The sequence below is a fragment of the Periplaneta americana genome, chromosome 6 (genome assembly GCF_040183065.1).
Source record: "Periplaneta americana isolate PAMFEO1 chromosome 6, P.americana_PAMFEO1_priV1, whole genome shotgun sequence".
NCBI classification, from domain to species: domain Eukaryota; kingdom Metazoa; phylum Arthropoda; class Insecta; order Blattodea; family Blattidae; genus Periplaneta; species Periplaneta americana.
Genome location: NC_091122.1, coordinates 140,019,775 through 140,047,586, shown reverse-complemented (window position 1 = coordinate 140,047,586; position 27,812 = coordinate 140,019,775). Strand labels below are relative to the sequence as shown.

Genomic DNA, 27,812 nt, shown 5'->3' with positions numbered 1-27,812 from the left:
GTACTTTGATTAAACAAAAACCTAATGAAAATTATCAAACTGAAAATCGCGATATTTCCTAGTTTACGTAAATGGATGAACTACATTTCTTCCTTCCTATACCTAGTAGAGTGATTTGTTTGTGTTTTACGCCAGTATCATCGAACTACAGTCGTGGAAGGGGATAGCAAACGGTGTTTCCGGTTCTCTAAAGGTATAGACAGGTTAATATTAAAAATGTTAGTAAAAATAAAATGATGTCCCTGTATAATTCCAGTCAACGCCCGGTATAGCACCCGAGTCCTTGGAATAAAAATGTGTCACATAGAATTAGCCAATTACCAACAATGTCGAAAGATTTTTTTGTTATGTAGCAAGTTAATATGAACTTTTATCAGCACAAATGTTAGATGTTTCAACAGAAATTGCAACGAGTCATACCAGCACCTCGGATTTTGTAACCTAGTTACAGACCCGCATCAATCTAACCCTAACCAGTTCGCCAACTATCTGCGCAACAATAATTCAGCTGATCGGGACACTTTCCAAGTATTTATGTACACTTCATAATCTGCTAACGGAACACACTTCACAGTAATGGGTATCTGTCAATGAAAGCGTGACACGCCTACAACAGTTGGCTTATTCGGAGCTCAGTCAGCTGACGGCTCCTTGCTTAATGCATCTGGGTTCGAACTCCAGCATTTGTAGTGCACAAAGAGGCTGTAAGACACATTTTTTCTCAGCATTCATTTTCTCCTATCTCATTCTACCACTGACCTATCATCTCACCGACGAACATCAAAGGGGCCAAGGATTAGCAAGCGGGACTCGTGCCTCGAGGCTGTGCTCGGACGTGGATTCGAATCGCGCTTAGGTTTTTCCCATGTGTAAAGCGAATGTCAGGTAATTCCTTGGCGAATCCTCGGACTCATCTCACCGCAGTATCACTTCGCTATTCAACTGATGCAAAATAACCGCGCAGTTAATACAACTCTAGGCCTATTAAATAACGTATTAAGGTATGTATTTATCGTTTTGGAGGAAAATCTACATTTTTAAACCAACCTTTTTAAGATATTTATCAGACAACATATGAAAGTAGACTAACATAACCATATATCAGAAACTTCAATTTCACTTTTTGATTCCTTAAAAAAAATAATTAATTAAAAATTATTCTATTTCTTCAAAATGCCATATATTTTCTAAAAATTACTCAGTTTTGAAATTTCTTTCACTGAGTTATTGCTGTTTATGCGTACAATGCTCTGTACTAGGATTTTGCAGCTAACATTATTACAAAGGAAATTTTAGTCAAAAAACGCCATTTCAAACGTTAATACATACCTTAAACAATTTAAACAGTATCATCAGAAGACTAAGAAATATCATTTTCCTTACAAGGAAGAAATTCAATTGGTAATTTTTTCTCGCTATTACCTGAAAATTTTCTGGGATTTACATGTTATCAGAACACTTGTAAGATAACTGAATAAAGAGAGATTTATTTCTTGCTCTGCACATATTTCTTATAACCTTTTGTGATATAAATTACAAATTCTAAGTAATTTAATGTCATATTTATAGCCTTATAATATTTCTTCAACTCCTTGACATGGACAGCTAGTTTTTTGGGAATGAATATGTCTTTAGTAGATCTTCAAACTGCAATAAGTTACATTCTTCACTGCGAGTTGCATTTCGGAAGGTTCCCTTGTGAGTGAAATTCATTCATTCATAGTGTTCTGTCCAAGGGCAGGTCTTTCACCGCAAACCCAGCATTCTCCAGCTTTTCCTATTTTCTACCTTCCTCTTAGTCTCCGCATATGATACATATATCTTAATATCGTCTATCATCTGATATCTTCTTCTGCCCCGAACTCTTCTCCCGTTCACCATTCCTTTCAGTGCATTTTTCAGAAGGCAGTTTCTTCTCAACCAGTGACCCAGCCAATTCCTTTTTCTCTTCCTGATCACTCTTTCTTCAACCACTCTTTCCAACACAGCTTCGTTTCTTATTTTGTCTGTCCATTTCACACGCTCCTTCCATCTCCATATCTACATTTCAAATGCTTATATTCGCTTCTCTTCACATCGTCATAATGTCCAGTTTCTGTCCCTTAGAATGCTACACTCCATGCAAAGCACTTCACTTGTCTCTTCCTTAACTCTTTCTCCAAAGATCCGTAGAAGATGGTTCTTTTTCTATTAAAAGCTTCCTTTGCCATTGCTATCTTTCTTTTGACTTCTTGGCAGCAGCTCATGTTACTGCTTATAATACATCCGAAGTATCTGAAGCTGTCCACTTGCTGTACTGCTTCATTTAGAATTTGCAAGTTTACCTTCTTTAGCTACTTTTCTTCTTATGACCATAGTCTTCGTCTTGTTGACATGTGTCTTCATTCCATCTGCTCACAGCTGTCATTGAGGTAAATGACAGCTGAGTGAAATGAAGGTGATAATTCCAGCGAAATGAGTCCAGGGTCCAGCGCCGAAAGTTGCCCAGCATTTGCTCGTAATGGATTGAGGGAAAACTCCGGAAAAAACCTCAACAAACTAATTTGTTTCAAACAGGATTTGAACCCGAGCCCGCTCGTTTCACGCTCAAACATGCAGTAATAATAATAATAATAATAATAATAATAATAATAATAATAATAATAATAATAATTAATAATAATAGGCCATGTATTTGTTTTCTATAAATATTAGTTCTTAATAGTAATCTCTCTGAAATAATGGTTTTACTATGACATTTCTTTTAGCGAACATTTGTAAAATCTCATTTTGCTAGAAAATAGCGGAGAATTTCTCAAATTTAGGAGACCGATTCAGTAACTGTCAGTGTTAATTGATGCTTGCATACCAATGAAGAAGCGAACGAGACAAGATTTAGCTGTCCAGAAAGTTAGAGTTTTTGCGGAAAATCGACAAAAAATGAAAGAGTCAGTCTCAAGGATATTGAGCGTGAAAGAACCTCCGGATATGCTAGACGTGAAATTTCAAGCCGCGGGGGGGGGGGGGGGAGAACAGAGCTAAGCTGACTGGTGCTAATGGTTGCAGTTTGGTCAGTCGCCACGGTCCAACTGATCTGTCCAGCAAGAAACGAGATAGGAGAGAACCGCGTCCCTCCGAAAAAAAAAAAAAAACTCGAGGGCGGATGTCTAGGACAGGTTTCGGGTAACGTTTTGGGTCGACGAGTGGGTGGCCGGGGAGTGATCAGTTGTCTCCGTCACGTTCCTGAACCAGTGACCTACAACTCCGTATTTGTTCTTTTGTTTCCAATGACGTCATTAATTGAAGCTACGAACACAATGGCTATCAAACTGTGATCGTCTATCGCCTGAACGGTGATTGACTACGTAGTAAATGGTACCGTTAATATTACATCGTGAGCACGACCATACGGATTAATTAGAGAATTCCATCCCTTTCTGAGCATCTAGGGAATTTGTGTAATTTAATGTTATTTATCGTCCACACTTTGTAGAAAGAAACAAACGTTCAATATGTTGGTACTGCTTAAAATACTGTATTTGCAATTGTTCGATTAGTTTCTACGAATTGGATGCATAAAGTGTACACGATAAATGGCATTATATACAGAACTAGTGGCTTGTGCAGCAAATGCTGTAAACTAAGTTCATTAGACGTTCAAATAAACATTTTTCAGATTTATTTTCAATAAAGAATACAGACATTCTGAAACTTATTTGCTTCCATAATAATGAAAGATACTCTCTCTCGAGCCAATACTGAAGAGAACCACGCATATAAATATCTATACCACACCGCCATTAAATATATGAAAAAGACCCAACCCCACTTGATTAATAACTATAAAAATATTTGATTTTTAATAATATTATTATCTTACGTAAGTTTTATAGCTTTCAGTAGCATATATTATATATACTATATAGCCGCCACTCAGTAAAATATAGAAATCAAAATCTAATTTAAGTTATTCTCTACATCTACGGTACTTATATAACCCCAAAACGTTTCACTTTCTTATCATCAATACAGCATTAATATGTATAATTAATGAAAAATAGTCACATCACGGCATTAACTACAATAATATTTCATTTCTAATAGTAATAATGTCATCAAACCACCTCAAGTTTTGTAGTTTTTAATATCCAATACACAGTTGTACCCAGAAAATTACACACCACAGAATCGAACCTGTAAATTATTTTTAGTAAGTTACGTTTTTAATAACCAATTTAATTTGAGCTCTAAATATGTCAGCATTCTTGCAGATCATGGCCTTCGTGTAATATTGTTTACTGTAGTGTGTGTTTTGTTTTATTCTGAAATGCAACACGGCCGACGTGATGCTTGCTTCGCTTCTCCTGAATGCAATTAGCTAGTTCTCAAAACTGACGACAGATGGATTTTGGAAAATAGGAAAATTATGTAGGAAAATTGACATTTCACTGAAAACTACTATTTTTCCCAAAAACTTTGGGTTCCAAGCTTCAAAATGAGGGGCCATTTATTAAAATCCGTTCAGCCATTTTCCCGTAATTTCCATTACCAATTCAAATTATATATATAGATGTTTTCGAACTCCACCGACAAACTTTAAAGGAATGTTTGGAGGATGAATCTGGAAGTTTTGAGGTTGTACCCATGAGCAATAAAGCCTCCTTTATAACTTATCGGAAAAACACACATGCTGGGTCATATGAAAGATCAATAAGGCAACATAATTTTTAGGATCCATTTGAGGGGTTATGTACAGCTTACAGTAGTAAAATTTTGGAAATATTCAACATTTTTTTCCTCCACTACTGTATCTTGTACAAAAATGAAAATTAGTATGTGTAAAACACTGTCCTTCTGCTATAAAAAATATTTATACGATTTTTTTTTTAATTAGTTACATTTCTTTTTTCAAAATTCAATTCCTTGTGCAGTGATGAAGCGTTTTCCACATAACTCAAAAACTATCCAACATTCTGTGATGCAAGATCAGTTCTCTACCTTTGGCAGATTGTCTGATAAAAAAATAAATTCATTTTAAAAAATGGTCAAATATCAGTATTTTCTTCTAACAAAAAAAATAAAAAAAAAATATTATTTATTTATGTAGTTGAAAGAGCATGATATTGTAAACATGAGTTTCAGCAATAAAATAAAAGAGAGAGAACATGAAAAAGTGAACTAGTTTATGAGTTATGAGGGGAAACGCTTCATCATTGCACATTAAACTGCCACAATTTTAAATTTTGACAAAAAAAAATAGTTTTTTTTAAATCGTAAATTTTTTTTTTTTTTTTCATATAGCAGAAGGACAGTGTTTTATACTTACCAATTTTCATTATTGTACAAGATGCAGTAATGCAGGAAAAAAATGTTGAATATTTCCAGAAATTTTACTGCTGTAAGCTGTACCTAACCCCTTAATTATCATAAGGTCAGGATTTATAGGATATGTTCAAAATGTCATCCTTAAGCATCACAACAAAATGCCAAACGCCTCACCATGGGCTGGCGTACCCTTTCTAGCATTCCATAGTATTTCGCAACTCAACACAGACAGCATTAATACGAGCAACAAGGTCTAATTAATTATTATCTACAGGTGTTGTATACACTAAAATTCTGCTGTCTCTCCACGAAAAAATGCCTATCGGTATAAAGTCAGGTGATCTGACTGTCCATGAGACAGGACCACCCCTTCAACTACGACCCATAACATGTTCTTTCATATCCAAAGCAAGAAACAGAAGGAGGGATAAAATGAGCTAATGATGACGTGGTTATCGGACAAGGTTTTGTTTACCAACAAATAAACGCATATAACTCCAAAACAGAGCTCCAATGGTCATACATTCCTTATCTCAAAATGTTCAGATACCGTCTCAGGATTTCCTCTTGAAGTTTGTCGGTAGAGTTCGGAAACATCCTGCATAATCTAAGAAAAGTAGGTCAGCTGCATAATATGACATTCAAAAGCAAAAATAATATTTACGAAAGGAAGGAAACGTGTTAGGGCTACATTTTCCATGAATGGAAAATAATAAAAATATTAGAAACAGTAGAGTCTTAATGTGAAACTTAACATACCTAAATCTTAAATAGCACAAATCCATATGAAAAAGAGCGAATAGATGCCATTGTAAGATTATATGAAGTACTACTGCTCCAATTTTCTTGTACAGAGCCGTATGTTGATCGTTCACAGCTACTGACAGGAAAAAAAATAGTATTTGATATAATAAAAGCTTATTTGTGCTGAAGTGCTTAGAGATGCTCCTTACTCTGCCCAATGGCAATTCCTATATCTCTAATCTAATATCTGATACTTAATTTACTTCTTCATTCCTGATTACACTCTTTTAACACATATATAACTGTTAAGTTATTTAAATAAACAACTACTGTACTTCACTATGTTCATATTAAACTATGTTGGCATTTTACTTTACAGTGGTATATTTTTAGTAGTATATTTTACTGACAAATTGCAAAGTACAGGAGAGATAAAAATAAACATAAAGGGCTAAGAAACCAATTAAAATTTCCACCAATATTAGTATTAATTAAACAAGATGATGCGAGATTTTATGGGTGTTTATACCGTGTCATACATGTCTATTACTTTTGTAAGAAATGCTTCATGAAAATATCGTCATTCTTAAATCCAATTAGGTATTGTATGAATAATCTAATGAATTAATCCCGCCTTATTCTGGGGAAAGAGAAGAGTGGAATATAGTTTACAATGAAATTTGATTAAATATTTGTTTATTATTTATTTGTTTGTATTTGCAGAGTTTGTACATAGATGGCATAGAGATATTCGTCACATTCGCATTCTGCATCGACTCAGCAGTTACAGTAGAGCCAATCTATTATCTAATAATGTATTATAGTGAATTGAATATCGACTGTAAATAATACAACAGTGCTTGAAGAAATAAAATTTACTAACAAACAATAAAAGATAAATCATCTCAAAATGTACTATTGCAAATAATATACCATATATTGCAAGCTTATTCACTGCATCATATTATTTATGTGTTTTTACATAAAATCGACATATTTTTTATGTAAGAATATAAGAAGGTATGAGGAATAACACAAGAAGTTCACATTATCTCATAACAACACTTTATGAAGTGTAAAAAAATCCCTGTGAATTTTGTATATATCAGCTCGATCTTGCCCATGCAGTTTTGAATACAAGTCAAATTTTTCTCAAACATGTATTTAATCTCTCCATGCTAATTTTGCAATAATGATTTAATTTTAAATAAAGCCTAGGCTAGAGTCTATACCAGGAGTTCTCAACCTTTTGAAGATTGTGAGCACTGCTCACGTGTAATATTAAGTAAGCGAGCACCATGAAATGTATAGGTTTAATAGGCCTATTTGAATACATAAATACAAGTAAAATATATAAGTAAATAAATAAATTAAAAAAAAACTCACAAGATGTATGATTTCCTTGAACCTGAATGTTACTCAGAATGTCAGTGATGTCCAAAGAGAAGTCGCTTGTAGCTACACTTAAATAGTCCTGCAGATGTGAATAAGTTAATCATGATCATGATTTATTTTTTAGGTATTTCATAACTGAGAAAGATTTTTTCACATAGGTAGGTTCTTCCGGACAGACTAGGTAGACATTTAAGAGAAACACTACGCACTATTTGAAGTCTTTTTTGTATCTTCTGCCCCAAGAAGACTATGAATTTCTCTTTTTAAAACAAATATTTCAACGCTGAGGAGGTCCGAGATCTATCAACTGAAGTTCTGTATGAGCACCCATATTATTTTCATGATTGATCTTGATTTTTCTGTTAAGTCCACACTGAAAACGGATTATATACCATGATATGCGAGAAGGTCTATCAGATCTCTAACATATTGTAATGGATGTATAGGAACCCTGTTCCGGTTCGTACAACAAAGTTTGAATTGAAAAAAAAAAAAAAAAGATCTCAGGAGCATTCGTGCTCGCGAGCACTTTTTTACTCGCATGATGAGAGCACCAAATGTCATTAAAGGAGCACTATAGTGCCCGCGAGCACCAGGTTGAGAACGCCTGGTCTATACAATTTTTGTGATTCAAACCTCCCACGCGTCCTCGTTCAACTTCAGTATTTGCAGAATTTGTTCATAGATGGCGTAGAGATATTCGTCACATTCGCATTCTGCATCGACTCAGCAGTTACAGGAGAGCCAATCTATTATCTAATAATGTATTGTAGTGAATTGAATATCGACTGTAAATAATACAACAAGGATGTAATCGTATTGTTGCTTTTTATGTACACTGGTTAAAAAATGTTCACATGGACTCAGGTATTCATAATTTATTTTCATCTATGGAACGACATTAAACTAGAACCGTCTTAAGTTTGTTGGTATTTCTGAAATGCAATCTTATATTTTCGGTCTTTGTTTACGTCCAGTATTGTTTGTGTGGGTGAGCACCTGCTTGTCATACACCTGTTATATTCCCTTTTGTTGTATATAAAGAGTAAGTGTTGTATGCTTTATATAGATTTAGCATATGCATGTAAGAAAATACAGTTTTATAAAGACGTTTACATTGAAGTCCATCGTCATTAAAAGGTATAAGAAAATAATATAAATTCGTGTTTGCCGGCGTTTTTGCTGCGCCTCTAACTTGGCGTCGGTTGGATGTTACATGTGACGCTTTCCGTCAAGTGTAATTTTGTCCATAACAATTTATTATGTGCTTATACTGGTTTGGGGGTGCTGCAGTAGGATCTAAATTTTATTATGCCATTAATTAAATATGCAAACAATATAAATTTCTCATTCTTTAAATTTTACATTGAACAGTTCAAATACAATTACAATTTTAATTTTCTCGTGTTACGTTCAGATTGTTTCTAAAACTAATTCTATTTTTTGCCCACTCCTACGCTAGAGTAGATAATTTACTGTTGTTCTTAATAGATATACAAAGAATTTTGTTTGCACTTATTATTGCTCAACTGCAGCTGTATAAATGTACTTTCATTCGTTTCTGTCTAGATTGTATAAAAACAAAATTTTCAGAATATAAGTCATTTTTCAGCTTAGATCTCTTTTTCTTGTAATAGCCCAATTTTTAATTGCCTTTTTTTTAAAGAAAGAAATGAAAAGTGAAAGTCATTATACTATTACAAAATATGTTATTTTCTTCAGGAAAAAGTTTTTCTTAAAATGGATGAAGGTAATTTAGTTCTGCAAAGACCGACAGGTTGGAATTGTCGACATACATATATCCTAGAGCAGATTAACAATTTAATACTTAAATTAATTCATCTAAATAATAATAAATACATAGATTTAATACCCGAGAAAAATAATAAATAATTTAATGATAAATGGAAAAAAAATCGCCTTCAGGCAAAATACATTGGCGTAGCTTGGGGATTAACTAGAATCCTGCTCTGAGGTTGCACATGAACATGGGTTCGAATTCTGCGTGGGTAGCTTACCTAATTGAGTGTGCTCCGATGTTTTCTCCTACTGTAAAAGCGAATGTCATACTCCTATGACTCATCTCGCCAGAAAACCGTCTTTTACCAGTGTGATACAGCATCATTAAATAATTATGTTTCAGATTAAAAATGCCCATATAGTATATGTTATAGGTTAAACTTCTCCAAAATACCGGGTAACTATGACCTATGAAGAGTGTTTAATATCCCTATGTATAGACCTAAAAGCAAAGATTCTATTACATTATTTAAAGAATATTCCAAAATAATACCTCTTTAAAATTCGAAATATCCTGCTATAAATTTGTGTTAGAGTATTAATAATTCCCATCAGATGCATTTTCTGGGATACGCTTACCCCACTTGACTTTGGTGAGTTATTGAGAAATATCGTAACTTATAAGCATAGGCCTACATAGAATGTATAATAGTACGTTTTATTGCCTCGTAATGCGTTAGGCCTGTCACAATGTAAGCACTAACATGAAAACTTGTTTTTGTTGCTTCTTTTATTATTTCAGAATATATTTCACCATGGAACAAAGGAATGTTACAAGACTAAAGAATATGCGTGAGATTTTACGTTCTGATCTAGTATTTGAAGACATCTGCACTGCCTTACTTCAGGAAGAACTGATAAGTGGTGAAGAGTATCAGCGCATCAAGAATAAAGTTACAGATCCAGAAAAAATTGATATTCTTATTGACATTTTGCCTGGTAAAGGACCTGAGAGCTTTACAAAATTTGTTAACATACTTGAAAAGGATTATCGATGGCTAGCCACAAATCTTCAGACTGCTGAAGAGAAGATTGAAATGAACAATGAAAGGCCAACTAGTACTCAAAACCTCAACATCGGTAGGTATAAATCCTCTTCCGATACTCCCCAAACAATACATAATTTTTTGTAGTTAGGCTACATGCTGAAAGACAAAGCACGTAGTGGCATGTAAGCTACACAGGCTACTGTAGTTAATTTTCTCTCTGTTTTCTCATGTCCATAACGTATACGTCTGTAAACAAGAAGTAATAATAATAATAATAATAATAATAATAATAATAATAATAATCTTTATTGTCATTGAATGAAAAACTTCACTATAGATATTGTCAAATGTTACAATCTTACTGCAATACATTTCATAGATATACAAAATAAAAATTTAATTATCAAAACAATGTAGGCCTAGATATAAATCTGACCTCTCCTAATGGCTAAATGTCTGGGCATGAAGTACAGCTATGCCTAAACTTTATCTGTTTCTTTTCATTATCAAATTCCATTTAGATATCTCTGTCCGTTAAAAACTAGTAGAATATAATTGAAGAGTGTGATTCCATAATGCGGTAAGTCCATTTTTATGAAAGGTCTGGGCTAATTTTTTTATCCACCGGCGAGTTTTCAAGTGACATGCACCATATTACAAACTTTTAGACGAGGCTTGGCATTGTTTTGGAAGAAAACAAGCTGAAAATATAGTGATAGAAGTCTCAAACATAGGCCTAATCATATATGTATAAAGTATAAAAATGGCCGAATGGTCTGAGAGAGTTTTGGGATCACACTCTTCAAAATTGTGCCATTATAATTATAATTCTCTTTGCGACTCCTGAATATTCTTTGAACTACAGTTCAAATCTGAAATAGACTTTTGGGTATTTCACAGTGTCTTGGAACTTAACATTTACATACATGTCTGCTCTGTTGATGGAAGCCATCAAGTTCAAGGACATTATGGACTACCCAGAAATCTCTCTCTCATGACATTCACCATGAAAGCCTAAAAACACATTATGCAGTGAAAATGTTTAATATGAAAATACCTCTTTGAAGTAAATGAAAGATTTACTCAACAGGTTCCCACTCTTAGAAGAATAATGCAAATGCAACAGCTTTTGTATCTGATGATGACTGACTCAGTTAAGACTAAAATGTTAAATGAACAATGACATGTTTTACCCCTACAACCTTTCTTTTTACATTCCAAATTACTAGTATACCACTATAATTTTGTTTTTATATAAATTTATTTACATATTTTATTTATTTGTTTATTTATTTATTATTAATATGAAAGGACACTTGTAGAAGCATTACCACATTTCTAAACTGCCAATCAACATATACAGTACATTGAGAGTTGCCCACTGACCCACATAAAGTCTTATAGATTGACAGTAGTCAAATTCTTTCTATATACAGTACTTTCACTTAGTGTACCTTTGCTTCCAGACACTGCCTGATAAGCGACATTGAATGCATCACTGCTAGACAAAAATTTTCATGCACTCTATACATTTAGTTGATTATTTTTCGTTTTTAAGAGAATTTTTTAACAAAAACGTAACATGGACACAGTACCAATTTCAAGGTCCTTGTTTTGTACAAAATTTAATTTTAGAATCCGTGTTTATTAGACCTTTTCTTGTTTTGATGAATACTACCGACTCTCATAATATTGAATTCTCCCTCCCCCACCTCCCCAATGGAAATCACATTGAACATCTTCTGTGATGTTGATGTACAAGTACTCATATTTCGAAAGACATTAACTTTAGGACCCATGTTTACAAGTTTTTTTTGTCTCTTTTGATGAATACTATGATCTCTCAAAATATTGAATGCTTTTTTTTTTAAATAAAAAAACACTGTAGATATACTGACGAGATAATGAAATAATGAGAATCAATCAAAGCATAGGATAAACTCATTGTTGTATTATTTCGACGTGTATTCTGTTCTTAAAGCAGGGCTGGGCACCAGGAGTGAATCCGAACTCTAAACGGGGACGCTTAATATTCATCCATCATGGAATCAACACTGCGCGGTGTTCAGAGGGGAAGAAAGTGGTTGAAGAGAAGTCATATGGCTCCCTGTGAGAGAGTAGAATTTGCTCTTGTTGCCCAGCCCTGTCTTAAAGGTACAAATAATCGAGCAACATTGCAAAATCAGCTTGCAATATCAGAATTAGCATCTGAACTCCATAACAATATAAACTAAATTTATTGTCTCCACAACAACACACAATTATCTTATCCCACAATCAATTCTATCAGTCAACAATATCATATAGAACCAATAAAATTAGTTATTCTCTTAGAGTTCAGAACTTTTAATGTCACTGTTTACGTCAGATTATTATGTTTACTTTTAAGTTTGCACTATGAATGTGGCATTAGAGTGACAGAACTGAACTCATCCTGAGGATCAACTACACATACAGTACCATGAATTCACTTAACCTTCAGTCTAGCAGTAGTGCATCATTCATTACACACTGGTTAGCATTTGGTAGTAGTATAAAACTGTGTTAAGAATTAGTAAATGTGTGTGTAAACAAATCTGTATAATCATATGTGGGAGTAGAGGGGTCAGGATAATTTGGGTTGAAGTTACAGTTTATTGAATAAAACTTTACCTAATCTTCAAACACATGTCAGTTTAATATATATTGTCTATTTCACAATTGCCTATCATGAAGTGTTAAAAATTTGTGGTCATCACACTAATACTGCTTGGTAAAAAAAAAAAAAAAAACTTTCGTGTTTACCAGTCTATGAAATGACGCATCACATTCAAAGCAATATTGTTGGGAAACCAGGTGAGATACAGTAACCAAATTCATATATGTGTACAGTACACATGTTTAGAACATATTTTTAATAAATTTAGTAATATATCATTAATAGTTTATTAGTAATACAATTTACAAACACTGAATAATTTGGGTTTATAGGTTATTTGGTAACCAACTTAGTTTCATTCCAGATCATGTCATGTACACAAATTATGGATGGTGAAAGACTAATAAATAGCCTAAGTGTTTTTTGTCGTTGATTTTAATAGGAGATATTTTAAATTTACAAAATAAGCCTTATCAAGAACTTAAGTGTGAGCTAAAATTTTTTTATCTTGTTAGGTCTAATTAAAATTTTTAAATGCCTACCTAACCTCTGCATTCTGTTCTAGGATACATACACTGACCTATGGTTGGGATAATTTGATTTTATACGGACTTCAAAGCATGTTTTACTTCAGTAATGCACATTATACCCAAAATTGAGTATAGTTAAACTTAGGATATTGTTATGGTAAGGGGAGACCAACATACTTGAAAATCAAATAGTCACTGACGTGGCTCAGTCGGTTAAGGCACTTGCCTGCCAGTCTGAAATTGCGCTCGGGTGTGGGTTCGATCCCCGTTTGGGCTGATTACCTGGTTGAGTTTTTTCCGAGGTTTTCCCCAATCGTAAGGTGAAGAATACAAGGTAATCTATGGCGAATCCTCGGCCTCATCTCGCCAAATACCATCTCGCTATCACCAATCTCATTGACGCTAAATAGCCTCGTAGTTAATACAGCGTCGTTAAATAACCAGCTAAAAAAATCCAATAGAATTATTCTAGAAGGTCACAGTGCTAAAGTATAAAAACTGACTGGAAAATTTTATCCTGGTAACGGACTATGGGCTTCTAAACGTAAAAGAGACTGTTTTTATATGCAAATTACTTCAACCCACCCTTGTACATGAAGAGCATTGTTAGCCGAATGGCTAGATAGTTGGCATTCCATGTTGAATAATTTGTGATGGACAATCTCAGTGTTTTGTGATAGGTCTAGGTTTTTGCAGAGTAGTCCCGTTTTCACTATTGGTATTCCATTATTACTCTATTAACAATCATTATCATGTGTTACTATGTAGTCCGTCTCCCATGGTGTACCAACAGTAATGCCTATGTCACGTCACTTCTGGATGGGGGCACTTGGTTGTATGATGCAAAGCCAAGTACTCGCAATTAGATAAAAATAATATTTATGATTATACAAACTTTTGTTTCTTTTAATATGTATATATACATTTTTCTTCATAATCTGTCATTTGACAAATGTCATTAAGTCTTAAACGAGACTTGTGAAACTTAAGTCATGAAGAAATATTGTTTTTCATAGGCATAACACGTGAAATGATGGCAGTTGTGCGTCGAAACCATAGGGTGATAAAGGGTTGGACAGGGCTGGCACATATGCTTGGTTTGACGCATCGAATACACAATATTAGAACCAGAGTAAATATCTACTGTGAAGAGGCAGATGTTTGTGTGATTTATTTGTTAGAAGATTGGATTGGGCACTCGCCTAAAGAAGCCACACTTGGTGGATTACTGTATGCACTTAGAGAGGAAGGATACAATGACTGTGCAGGTATGAATTATTCTGTCTGTCGTAAGTATACAGAATTTAAGATGTTGATTGTTGCCAGAGAGAGACCAGAAATATCAAATGACAACCTGGTGGCATTGGAGGAAAAATATGTTGATTGTAATTTATAATTAATATTAATTTATTATCATCTACTGGAGGTGCTGGCTGTATTTTATTGCTTTACTTACAGTAATAATGCAATGTTTTCCTTTTTCTCTCTTTTTTTTTTTTTAGATGAGCTGGAGGCTAAATTTGGTTGAAGGCCATAATTCTGTTAATTACGCTGCTCATAATGACAACTTGCTGAATTGAATTCATATGTTGCACTGATTATATTATTCCATTGATCTTGTCATATTTGGCATTATACTACAGTGCATTTATATTTTTAATATTTCTGTGACTGTATTCATAGTTTTTACTTACATTTACATTTTTAGTGTTTTTCTTTCATATACAATTTTAAATGTCATTTATTCAATTTATTTTATGAATAAGTTTTCATCTTAATCCTAAATGAATCTCGTACATCGAGATATTGTTCACTTCGAAATGAAGTGCTATGTGGTGTAAATATGTGATTGCGCCAGAAGTGATATAATTCAATCTTTAGATTGATATGTGGTACCTTTGTATTTTTAGAATACAACTATGTTATGTTGTTTTACTTTTGTCTTTAAATAGTACGATTTTTATTGTGTTACTATTGTCTCATGCCATATTATGTTTACACTTATGGTAGAACATATAATTCTTGAAGGAGTTGTGGCTGTTGGTGATGTGAATGTTCTTAGATGATGAAGGGTTTTAATAAAATCCTCAGCATGGCTTCCTTCAGGAGGGAAGTAAAGCTGTGGGTCTTGTGTCGTAGATTTATGGCACATAAAAGAACCCTGTCCCTAACAAGGGCTCCAGGCAAAATTTGTGTTGAATGTAGACGCTAATTAACCTCTATAGTTGAAAGCGTCATTAAATAAAATATTATTACTACAAACAGTTTTATTGTTTTCATTGATGTAGAAGTTTCTGATCGTACAAATGCTAAGCAATTAATTAAAATGAGAATCTCATAAAAATTTGAAGTTCCTTAGTTAGGTCTACATGAGGTTTGCTTTGCTTTTCATTACATACATGTTCTAATGGTATAATTATAATAGTAAGTATAGTTACATGTATTCTCACTTGAAAACCTGCATCTTTGGAACAAATATGCGGAAGAGATATGCTTTTATAGTAGTATAATTATTGAAATTGTTAATTTTTTAAGAAGTTAAGACCATTATTTGTCATAAAAAGGTCTCAACATTGAATTTAACAATATATTATAAAGTTACTATCATTTTAGCTCATATTGCTTCAGTGACAATCATATTTTCCTATTAGTGTATAATTAATGATAATTAGCCTATGTTGACACATAACCAGCTAAAACTGCCCAGTATTTGTATCCTTGTATATTAATAGAAGCCTGACAATATCATCACCCTCCTCCCTCTTTCTAATTAGCTGCTATTCAAACTACTAACGAAACTTTCGTGCCATGTATGCCAACAATGAAGTTATTTCTCTCGAAAATGAATATTTCATAAAATGTAATCATGAAACTTGCAGAAGAGTTTTACTATGAAAGTAAAAGTTCTTATCTGTTACATGTCTAATATTGCCTCACTAATTGTCTTCTGTGCAGTCTATAATGAAAGGGAGATATGTTTAGTAATGGGTGTTCTGTAGATATTTGGCTCCACTGTGGTCATAATGAATCGTTAGTGATGTTAGTAACTAAGCACTTAGCTTCTGTTAAGAAAATGAATCTTGAACGGCTCCAGTAATCAGAGCAATCTGGAATTCTAGAGTAATTAAAATGTGCACTTACCATAACAAGTATATACTGTTTTAAATGTCTGTCACTTTTTCGAACATATGCCATAAATTCTAAGACATATAGTTTTCTGTCCACCACTGTGGAGTAATGGTTAGCACACCTGATCATGAAACGAGTGGGCCTGGGTTCAAATCCTGGTTGGGGCAAATTACCTGGTTGAGGTTTTTTCCGGGGTTTTCCCTCAACCCATAAAAGCAAATGCTGGATAACTTTCGGTGTTGGACTCTGGACTCATTTCACTGCATTATCACCTTCATCTCATTCAGATGCTATATAACCATAGCATTTGGAAAAGTGTAGTAAAATAACAAAAAAGAATGGAGTTTTCCAGAGCATACAGAGAGTTTCTTTCATAGAATTTGTCTTTAAGATCTTCCCACAAGTAACAACAATATAGGTTGAGATGAGGGCATCTTGTTAATAACAAATTGTGATCTGTGTGCTTCATGAGGTATGAAAACCCCAAAAAGCTTTCTCATACTCCTATCTGGCATTTTAGAAATTTTTTCTTTTCTATGTATGTATCTCTAGGATTGTCAACTTTTTTTGAAGAAAATATGGGAGACTAAGGAATCGACAAAATTTCACATAGAAAATTGACAAATTATTCGGTTCAGTTTCTGAAAAACAACTTTATTTGGCACTTCAGCAGCTAGGCTAAAATTAAAGCATTCTGAGACATATTTGTCTCATATAATAGTTGAAGTTGACTGCAGTTTGGAGCTCTGATTTGATTAGATGTGTCGTGCTTCTGTCCCATTATTGTTCATGAGATAAAACATCCTCTTTGTATGAGCATTACCACTTGGTAAGCTTAGAATAAAACTCGCCAGTTTTTTTTTTTTTTTTAATAACATTAACATGGTTTGATTTTAAATGGGTGAGCACTAAAACCCATTTCTGGCAAGCATTACCTTATACAAAGGCTACACATTTTGATGCACATCTTGAACAACAAAACAAAATTCATCATATAAATCATCATCATTCACGGAAAAATCAAATGTTTAGAATAAAGATTTTTATATTATGCAAAAATAAGGGAGAAAAATGCTCGAAGAGAAGAATAATATGGGAGTCTGTTAAAAATTAGGGGCAAATACAGAGATCCCAGGAAATACGGGGGAGTTGGCAACCCTATATGCATCATACCTAAAACCTGTTATTCTTACGAATATTTGACAGAAAACATATTAAAGCAATAAAGCAAATTCCTTATGGAAAAACTCTAGACTAACTTGCTTCCATCGAGGATTTTAAGCATGATTCTTGTGTAAACTTCTTGCCATCTTGTTACTGCTGACTGGTAACAGTACTGGCAGAAGCAAGTAGGACGGAAACAATTATCAACAGAACATCTATTAGAATAGGTACCTATACATAACAATGAATGCGTATAATACTAGAGTAGTTGGATAGTAATTATTTATCTTAGTCATTTACTCTAATCCATTACTACCTCATTAACACCTTACATGCTTATCTTTATTTGTAATTCTAAGTAAACAACACAAATTAAGCTTGTTTGCCTTAGATATCATTAATTGATTCCATATATTGCAGATTCCAACCCCTGGAGATGTAGGACTCTGTACTTACATTTTTATTTTGTCTATATGGAGTCTATAAACATTACATCAATTCATTCAATTACAACTTACCATCACTTCAAGAACAGTTATTATTTTGTAATTTGTATGCAGTGCTCGCATTAATTATACTAGCATGATCCAGCACAGTATTGTTTGTTGTACGTAATCACTTTTTTTGCCACTTTTACTGCTGTATTCGCAAATTTTAAGTTTTAGCTGTATGTACAAATTAACACGTAGCATAGTGTTTATGAAGTCTGTCATATTCATTAACTAAGAATACCTGCCTTATCTGCACGTATAACACTGATTTTGTTTAATAGGGAAACCATGATTTTGAACAGAATTATTTTGTTTTAGACATCACATTTTTATGAAGAAAAACCAGTTCAATGCCATTCACTTTTACAATGAAGTTGAAAAAAGAATAATTTGTCTATCCCTTTGGTTATTGTAATAACAAATATAATATAGACATATTAGTGAAATTGTTTATGCACATCATTCTAAGTAACGTCTTTAAATTAAGAATATTTCTTTAAAGGAATTTATTGCTTGATGTCGCATATTACATATATTTTATGGTCATGAGCACATTTTGTCTTTGAAATATCGTAGTTTATAAAAGAAACGCTTGTTACTGTTATCTTTTTTATTATAACTTTTCTATTAATTTATGAAAGTCTCACATTAGTAAAACATTTTAGTACCAGAAACTAAGTATGTTGCATAGGTAACAGTGGCATAAACATAATGAAACAGGACAAACTACTTACTATTATTCCATATATATCTGAGACCTCGTGTGTAAAAATGATATCTGGAAGTAAATTATTGCAAAATACGAAGTTATAAAAAATATATGTACAGTATATCTAACTTATCCTAAGAAATATGGACCCCCAAAAAGTATGAACATTTTGTATAAATCTTACTGTTAGTAACAGTAAATTTTGTTTTTTATTAAGTTCTTATTTCTGTATTGTAGAAAATTCAGATTCTGAGTGTTCTTAATAAAAATACAAACCATGAGAGCCTTAAGGGGTGCAGGAAAGTAGATCTAATGAACAACATTACACCCAGTTATTTTACTCCACAAGGAAAAGGACCATATATTGTCCATGCAGCAGCTCTTTGACTCTTCTTAAATGTAAAGTTGTTCGGTTGAAAACAATGTTTGTGTTAACTGTGACTACCTTTTCAAAAAAATTCACTATAACCATCAGTATCACAGATTAACTGCTGACTACATGGGACAAGTATTTTCCCAATGAACTGTAAATTCATTTCCAACTATCACTAACAGCAATAATTCGTCCACCTTCCCAACTGTCAAGGCCACTGAGGTGGTGCACAGACAGTGCTTTGTGTGGATGGTAGATCTATTTTAGAAGTTACAGTGAAGACAAACATTCCTTGAACTATCCTGTATGCCTTCCCATCTGTACTCAGTTGTTCTACACTGGCAGCACTACAAACATACATACAGAAATACCGTATTTTCTCAAATACCTTGCGCACTTTTTTTTTCCCCGAAATATACAAGTAAAAAATATGTGTGTGTGACTTGTTCGAAATGAAATTGGCAACATTGTTCGATTTTCTTCCTATGCTATTCCTTAGGTGGTAGCATATGCCATTAGCTTCCCGCATGGATATTTGAATTGTTAACATTGTTAAATGGTGTTTGGATTAGCAGCACATGTGTCATAATCAATTTCAACTGTGTTAAGTGTATAGTTTTTGCATCTTATATTTTCGGTTCTGAAAATGATTGCCATTAAAGATATGAGATTGCGATCATTTACCTGCAGCAAAAAACTTAACATTATCAAAGATGCAAAGGAACCTGGAAATCATGATGTGAGCTATTAATTTTGCAGGATATCACATAAACGACTAATTAAGTAAGATGACTGACGTGTGCAGTGCATGTGCATTGAAAGTTTTATTTTTGTATTTGGGGTTTGGTTCTCTCCACCCTCTAAAAAGAGGAGTGGATCAGGACAGCACGTTTGCACATCTACTTTTTATGTTAGGTTAAGTTCTTTTCAAACTGAAATGACGAGTGAAGCGTACAGTTAAAATTACTCTAACCTAACCTAACCTAACCTAACCTAACTTAACATAAAAAGGAGATGTGCAAACGTGCTGTCCTGATCCACTCCCCTAAAAAGTGGGGTATGTGGCTTATTCGAGAAAATATGGTATTCACTTCCTTATTTACTTTGTCTCTATTTATTTAAATTTCAAAAGTTGCATCATTTGTAGAATATGTTTGGACATTATGATTGATATGATTGCAGTATTTCCTTTCTGATGGCTTTATGCCTCAATTTGAGAACCGGTGACCTTCCTTTTCATGATATGTAACACTCTGGAATCCTAGATGCATTTTATATACGCACATTCTTTTATGGAATAAATTATTATTTTAGTTAATATTTTATATTCAGTTGATTATGAATGTACAAATTACATAGCATTATATAACATTTTTGGCACCATACTTCTCTATAATGCGTATTAGTACATTTTCTGCTGTGTACAGATGATGCTAAGAAAATGAGTATGCGTAGAGGAGATAAAGAGATAGTGCCAGCTTTCTGGTGTGATAAAATTGTGTAATATTTGTGCATAGACATTTCAGGACCATAATATATGCATGTCATATTTTTGCTGCAATTCCTCACTTTGTACATTACACATAATGCCAAAATTGAGTGTCTTGTATTTTATATGTGAATATATTAGCACACTTTTTGCCATTACTTGAGTTAACAATGTAAAATTACATTGAATCAGTGCTCATTTACGAATATAAGTATTTTATTTTATTTTTTATTTTTTCAAATTTATGTGAACATGTTGTAAAGTTTGATAAATATAGAAGAATGGTGGCAATTTTTAAATACTTTAATTATATTATTTTGTGATAATATGCAATGCTGTGATATTGCTATGGACTACAACAATGATTTTAAAATGTAATGTTTTAATATGTAGAAAGATTCTATTTTGGATAATAGTATCAAGGCGAAAGGTATTGGTGTTAATTGTTCAAAAAGTGTTCACTCTAACGAGCACATTTCAGAGTTTAATTCAGTATTACCTTAGTGTAAAGCAAGCCAACCCTTTGAGTTCCTTTGAGTGTCACTTAAAAATTTGCTTTCAAGTATGCTTTTATATAAAGAGATTTCTTCTTGTTCTGCTAATCAGGGTAAATGCCATTTAAAGAATGTACTTCTACTTGAGTGGATGCGTTTTTGGTGTCACTTATGAGGTTCCAACCTGCCTTCGGACAGTTGACTAAACAACAAACAATATCCACTTCAATGTAGACATAGTACACAACTTGTTCTTTAATTGTGTTCTTTGCTTCTTATATTATCAAAATTTAATTTGAAATCAAAATATTCTTCAAATTATTTTATTAAAACATCGAAAGTCAATGGAAATTTTTAATTTGTTGAATGTTCTCTACATCTAGCTTATACTTGATCAATTCTTATACATTTGTAAAACTTGGTAACATGACACAAAATTATGAGATATTTTCATGTAGTTTGTGTTAGAGTCAAGAAGTAGAAATTTGTTTATCGATTTGCTCTAATCTCTGACTGCAAACTATTATTAACCTGGAAGATTGAAAGTACTATTATGGTACATATCATTTTAATCAGTACTTTTGTATACAAAGACACAGAGGTTTCTGTAATTGCAGTATGTGCCTGTATTAATGACTTATTCATTTATTGATTGTAAAAATATGTTCTCTTTTATTCAAACTTTGAATGCGATTAGAATTCTGATTTGCATTTGATATTGTTGTAAGATAATACATAGAGGAATTTATGTTAGTAGTGATAATAGAGTATTTTTTTTCCTATGTGTGTGTGTGCATACGTGTATGAAGGTAATTGAAACATATCTGTAGTGTTTAAAAGAATTTGTATTATACATTTATTTAGCCATATTTGTATCCACGAGTTGATAGATTATTTTGCTCACTCTCAATTTTTATAGATCTCATAAAATATACTTTTCCAAGTAAGATATTTTGGTGATTTTGTTATAAAAGTAAGATAAAAAAAAAACATTATGTAACTTACACTTCAAGAAAATGATTACCAGTTAAAGGAAATAACCAGGTAACAATCTTCGTCCATAAATTACATTCTTCTTCCTTTTCTTCTTCTTCTTCTTCTTCTTATTCTTCTTCTTCTTCTTCTTCTTCTTCTTCTTCAGTGTACAGCCCTCAACAGTTTGGCCATTGCTTCCTTCACAACTGATGCCCATTGTCTTCTGTCCCTGGCTACTGTTCTCCATCTTCTGACCCCAATTTTCCTAATGTCATTCTCCACATCCTCTTGCCATCTTATTCTGGGTCTTCCTCTCCTCCCCGATCTTCACTTTTACCCTGAAACACTTTTGACAGTTCTTTCTTCTGACATTCTTATCAAGTGGCCTAGCCATTCCATTTTCACAGTTTTAATTATAGTAACAATATCAGGTGAACTATACATTCTGCACAACCCCAGGTTCGTCCTTGTCCTTTGTTCACCACTGTCCTGAATAGGCCCATATATTTTCCTTAAAATGTTTCTTTCCTAGATTCTGAGCATTTCTTCAACCTTCACAGTCATAGTCCAGATTTCTGTACCATACACTACTGCAAGTCTTAGGACTATCTTATATATCTGGATCATAAGGCTCTGAGATATATATCTCCTTCTCAAGGACTTCAGTAGTGCATGGTAGTGTCTATTCCTAACTCTAATTCCATCTTTAACTTCTTCTTCCAAATCATTCTTACAAATTCCATAAAATACATTATGTATTGTATATAACATTGTGTTGCTTAAATTTGAATGTAATGTTGTCATCTTAAAAATAATTCTTGCAAGCCATGACAAAAATAAGAATTAAATTAACATTAATGAGCTGTCTACAAAGAGACACAATTGAATTCCATAAATATTACAATCTCATATGAATTGAGAACGTTTTTATTTTACTTACAATTTAGTTATAGAAACAACTTTCTAGTATTACATTGAAACTAAGTTGAAATTACCTTAGTTGACTAGTTTCGACTTCACTGTTAGTCATCTTCGGAACTATTTTCTCATTATACCAAGTATAAAGAAAAAGTATTGTGACATTGTAAACGTTCAATATCGAAATTTCCACGGAAATAGACATATCCAGCATTCCTTATTATGAGAAAGTCTTTATATGCATTCTGTCTGCATACAGCAATTTCTCCTGAACTGTAGGATGGATTTTGTTGATATTCAGTATCTATAGATTAGTTAATTTGTGAATTATGTAATATATAACACAACATTTATTCTTCATTGTTCTGTATAACTTTTAATACTTGTATAGTCACTGATTAACTTTATAACTTTTTTACTGTATTAACACAATAAAAAAATTACAAAGTTAATAATGTTTAGTAAAAAATTAAAAAAGATTTTTTTTTTCTTGCGAGATACCTAATAACTTATGTTCCAAGACCTCTATGTTTCAGAGAAAATAATTATTTTATGCAAAATTATTTCTGTTTTTGGTTGCAAATATTCTAATTAAACAAGTTGGCCATTACCCATAGTGAAGAGCCCTTCAAGAAGTAGTAAGATTACTATATCTTTTATAATTCCATTTGCTACGTGTGACTGAATCAAAGGGAAGTCTAAATTTTAAGAAACGTAATCTTAGATGAAGTAGAATGTAATGAATATTTTGGTGTAATGTCAGTGATTGTAGTTGGAGATTTAAATTGGTTGCCACTGCCCTCTCCTGTTATTGTAGTCCAAAAAATTGCAAACTGAATGAATTCAATGAATTTAACACAGTATAGGAGAAATTCTGTTTTTATGAACTGAGATTATGAGACAGAAAGACGAGATCTTTTATTGAGATATTAAATAATTTTTTTCTGTTGAAAATCTGGCAATGAAACTCAGAATGTTAGAGTTTGTTTTGAAATGCACAAAATGTATAATGAGAAAATATGCATAAATTTGATGACACTGTTTATTTAACATTACAAGAGACATGACTGATGTAATTTACCCTCTTTTTTATTTTATTTCAAAAAGTTTCATGGCGAAGTATCTTGCAATATTTTTACTGTATACCATGTCATCTCGTGTTAAAGTAAGAAGCAAAAGTATTTGTATAATGTTTTATACAGGATTTCATAAAAAAAGATATGAAAATAATATTTGTAATACTTTAAGACCTATAAAACATACTTACTCGTATAAGATTTACAAGATTTTATCCTTCGTGAATGCAAAAAAGCAGGAAGATTGAATGTGTGAATCACTGCGATGAAGCACAAACACTCAAACATCATGTGCCAGGTCTCTGACTTGCATGTCTTCATAGTGTTACTTGCCATGTGACTGAAACTATACATGACAACTTTGTACCGGTATTGAATTTTATTAATTTAAGTAGAATTTAGAACTATTTTTAATATTACAATATTTCTGTAATTGCTTATATAGTACGGCATATATTTAACTTTCACATTACGTATGCTGTATGTATTAGGTCTGAGTTTGAAGATATTTATGGTGAATATTTTATTTTGAAAAATTCGAAACGTTCTTATTTCATATTGAAGACTCTGATTATTTATACATATCTGACAAGACAGCAATTTGAAAACCATGACAGTCAAAAGGAATGAAACTTTCATAGTATGTGGGAAAAATTTCATTACCTTTTTTTTTTTTTTTTTTTAATTGTTGTGTGCTGAGTTTTGATTATGCGAGGAAGATATTCAGTAAAGTTCAAATATGTTTATGTATTATAATACATACGTAAGTAATACAGTAAGTACTGCACACACGAAATTTTCACTGTATGGTATAAACTGGACATGTGTTATATTTGTTTTGATTGTTTGAACAAATGTAGAGTGCGAATCAAGGGTCTTGATGGGGGGAGCGGATATCTAGCCAGTTTCTCTTCTCCTCTATCAACATACTTCAAGCAGTGGAATTTCAGAATTAAACATCTTCTCGGTTGCATAAATAGTAACTCAGTAACTTAATTGGACAAATAATTAATGTTTTTAAGTTACATATTTCTGAAATTACGAAAAACGAATCAAAGAGAAAAGTTACAATTAAGAAAGTGCATTGCCTTAAATAAATAATTTGCTTACATAATCTATGAGGTATGTCAGTAGCAGAATGATGGCCCTCTTTTTTTATTCAGTCAGTTTCAAACCGTTTTGCTGGAAAATCTTCTAATGCAGGTCCATTTATTGATATAAACAACAAAGATGACAGTGTCTGAATATAATTATATTCTGTTCCTTAGTTTGGTCAGTGTATTGTTGATTATACTGAACCGTTTTTCACACTCTGCAGAAGACACTGGCACTACTTAAACTCTGCTGAATATCTCATTCAATTTATACCTAAGCATTCCTGTTCTTTACTTTCTTAAACAAACGGAATTTCGTAATAGTTTCTGAAATAGTAGAATCTTCATGATTTGTATCACAGATTTTTACTGAATTACAAAGCGATTCAATTCTGTCATCACCAAATGGAACAAGGTCACTGCAGTTTAAAGGCCACAGTCTTTAAAAAAGTGTCTTGCATTCAGATTATCAATGAAGTCTTGTAAGAATTGTCGTCTAAAGTTGTTGAAAGTTTCTTTGCGTTTATTGGATGTTTCTTTTATATCTTGACCTTAATCATTCCCTATTGTTGCTGCTTTGAGATAAATCCCTTCAGCTTTGTTCATTGCATTTAAGGAGTTAATACATACATGAGAAGATTGCATCTGAATTTTGTAATTGAAAATATAGTGAGAGTTGTTTTAGAACATCTAAAGTGTCTTTGAACAATGCCAACTCTACAACAAAGTTACATGTTGCGAATTTTTCTAGGAATCCTTGACATTTTGCTGTATTTCTTACATTTGAAGAGAGGGATTTAGTTTTTAAATAATGGACTAGTGATGAGTAATTTGTTATTACAGTTTACAGTACTGCAAGATGATGCTACCCATCGAATATCGAACATTTTCTCTGTTTTTCTAAATTCATATCCCAAAGTAGTAGCAATTCCTTCTATCTTCCTTTGATTTTTTGGACTGACTGAGAAAATTCCATATAAAGAGTCTATAAACTGGCTTGAAACATTCACAGACTCTGGCAATAACCAATATTAAATATAATCTGTATGTTTGGACTCGAGAGGGGGGGGGGGGAATCATTTACAAGTCGAGGAATTTCCACCTTCCCCTCCCCATTAATTCGCACTCTGAACAAATATTATTCAGATACTGTGTGAAATATTAATTCTTTCATTACTTTGTTTATCAGTAGACGTACTACTAGTAAAACAAGTTTCTATTCTGAACTTGAAACTGTGTTATAGTCATTTTTTCGGAACTGGGATTCTTTATTCCTTTAACATAACACTGGGGCCATAAATTATCCAGAAATGTTGCCATACATCATTGTGGAAATTGTAGGTATATTATTGTAGCATCAATACAATATATTTTTAATTACGAGGTTTTTTGCTACATGTTAAAAGATATGAACAATTTTATTGTAAGCAATAAAATTATTTTCTATTGAATATCTGTATGTTTATTTTCTACTATATGTGGTATTTTACCTTCTTGCATTCTTAAATTTACTCACATATTCTGTAGTGGGTATCTATGAAATGCCAGCTGGTATTTGTGCTGTCATTGAGTCTTTTCTACAACTGCTGACATTTCCAAGGTCTTGCACTTGGCACAAGCGATCTTCAGTATTGGGTAGCCTTCAGAGTAGCTAGGTTTACGTTTTTTGTGTCCAGGGTAGTGGAATACAGTGTTCCTTGTTCATCTTACAGTGTTACAGCACAGTCTAGTATATACAGTCACGTAGCTCAATACGTAGTAAATATGCATCCATAGATAGTTGCTAACCACTAGGATCACTAATATCGCCTCATTACAGACAATGTGAAATAGTACCGACACAGTCTATTGTTCCTAGCACCCTCACAACTCAAGCTTCGTGACTGTATATACTAGACTGTGGTTACAGTATAATATAGCAAACCTTATGTTTCCTATAGAACAGTGAGTATTAATGTATGATTTGTATATTTGTTGAACAGTCAAATTCAAAGATAATTTATTAAAGAAACTTAAGTTGACATTGCTTAACATCACTTAGAAAATTACTCTCACAAATTCATTAGGCGTTTAGCATAACAAACTGAAATATTGCGTTCATCAGCACATACCAATATAAAATTATCATACCTGAAACCTTCCAAAGTGACTGTGGTGTATGAACTGTGACAAGGGAATTCTGAAAATAATACATTTTGTGAGTGGTTGTTTGAATCAGGTTCACAGATATAGACATAGACCCTCATCTTATGTTCTTAGATGATTAGTCAACTCTCAAACTAACCATACTGGCTGTCCAAAAAAACTTGATCTCCATGAAATATCCCTCATGTAGAGAAATTGGAGTATGGTATGGTACAAGTGACTTAATAATAATAGGACCATATGAAAAATGTCTTAAAATTAAAACTTTGAAAGTGTTTAAGCAATAATTCGAGAGACACTGATGATGACACTACACTGGTGTTGAAATGGTATCATCTGTCAATAAGGTATACAG

At 32.7% G+C, this 27,812-nt stretch overlaps 1 protein-coding gene across 2 annotated transcripts; it reads left to right on the top strand.

The window, feature by feature from the left end:
• Positions 1 to 8,175: 8,175 nt before the first annotated feature.
• Positions 8,176 to 26,763, top strand: LOC138701814 (uncharacterized). 2 transcript variants are annotated; one of them, XM_069829090.1, is made up of 4 exons: positions 8,176 to 8,310; positions 9,986 to 10,323; positions 14,417 to 14,668; positions 14,903 to 26,763. In XM_069829090.1, exons 2-4 carry the CDS (start codon positions 9,999 to 10,001, stop codon positions 14,926 to 14,928), a joined length of 603 nt encoding a protein of 200 aa, XP_069685191.1. In that variant the 5' UTR covers positions 8,176 to 8,310; positions 9,986 to 9,998; the 3' UTR covers positions 14,929 to 26,763. The 2 variants fall into 2 exon arrangements, with proteins under 2 accessions (XP_069685191.1, XP_069685189.1); XM_069829088.1 differs by lacking the exon at positions 8,176 to 8,310 and adding an exon at positions 8,392 to 8,488.
• Positions 26,764 to 27,812: the final 1,049 nt, after the last annotated feature.

Excerpts from the sequence above, each read along its gene's own strand:
- LOC138701814 (XM_069829090.1), top strand. The coding sequence starts at position 9,999 with ATGGAACAAAGGAATGTTACAAGACTAAAGAATATGCGTGAGATTTTA. Across the intron at positions 10,324-14,416 it reads TACTCAAAACCTCAACATCG|GCATAACACGTGAAATGATG; the intron begins GTAGGTATAAAT and ends TGTTTTTCATAG. Across the intron at positions 14,669-14,902 it reads AGGATACAATGACTGTGCAG|ATGAGCTGGAGGCTAAATTT; the intron begins GTATGAATTATT and ends TTTTTTTTTTAG.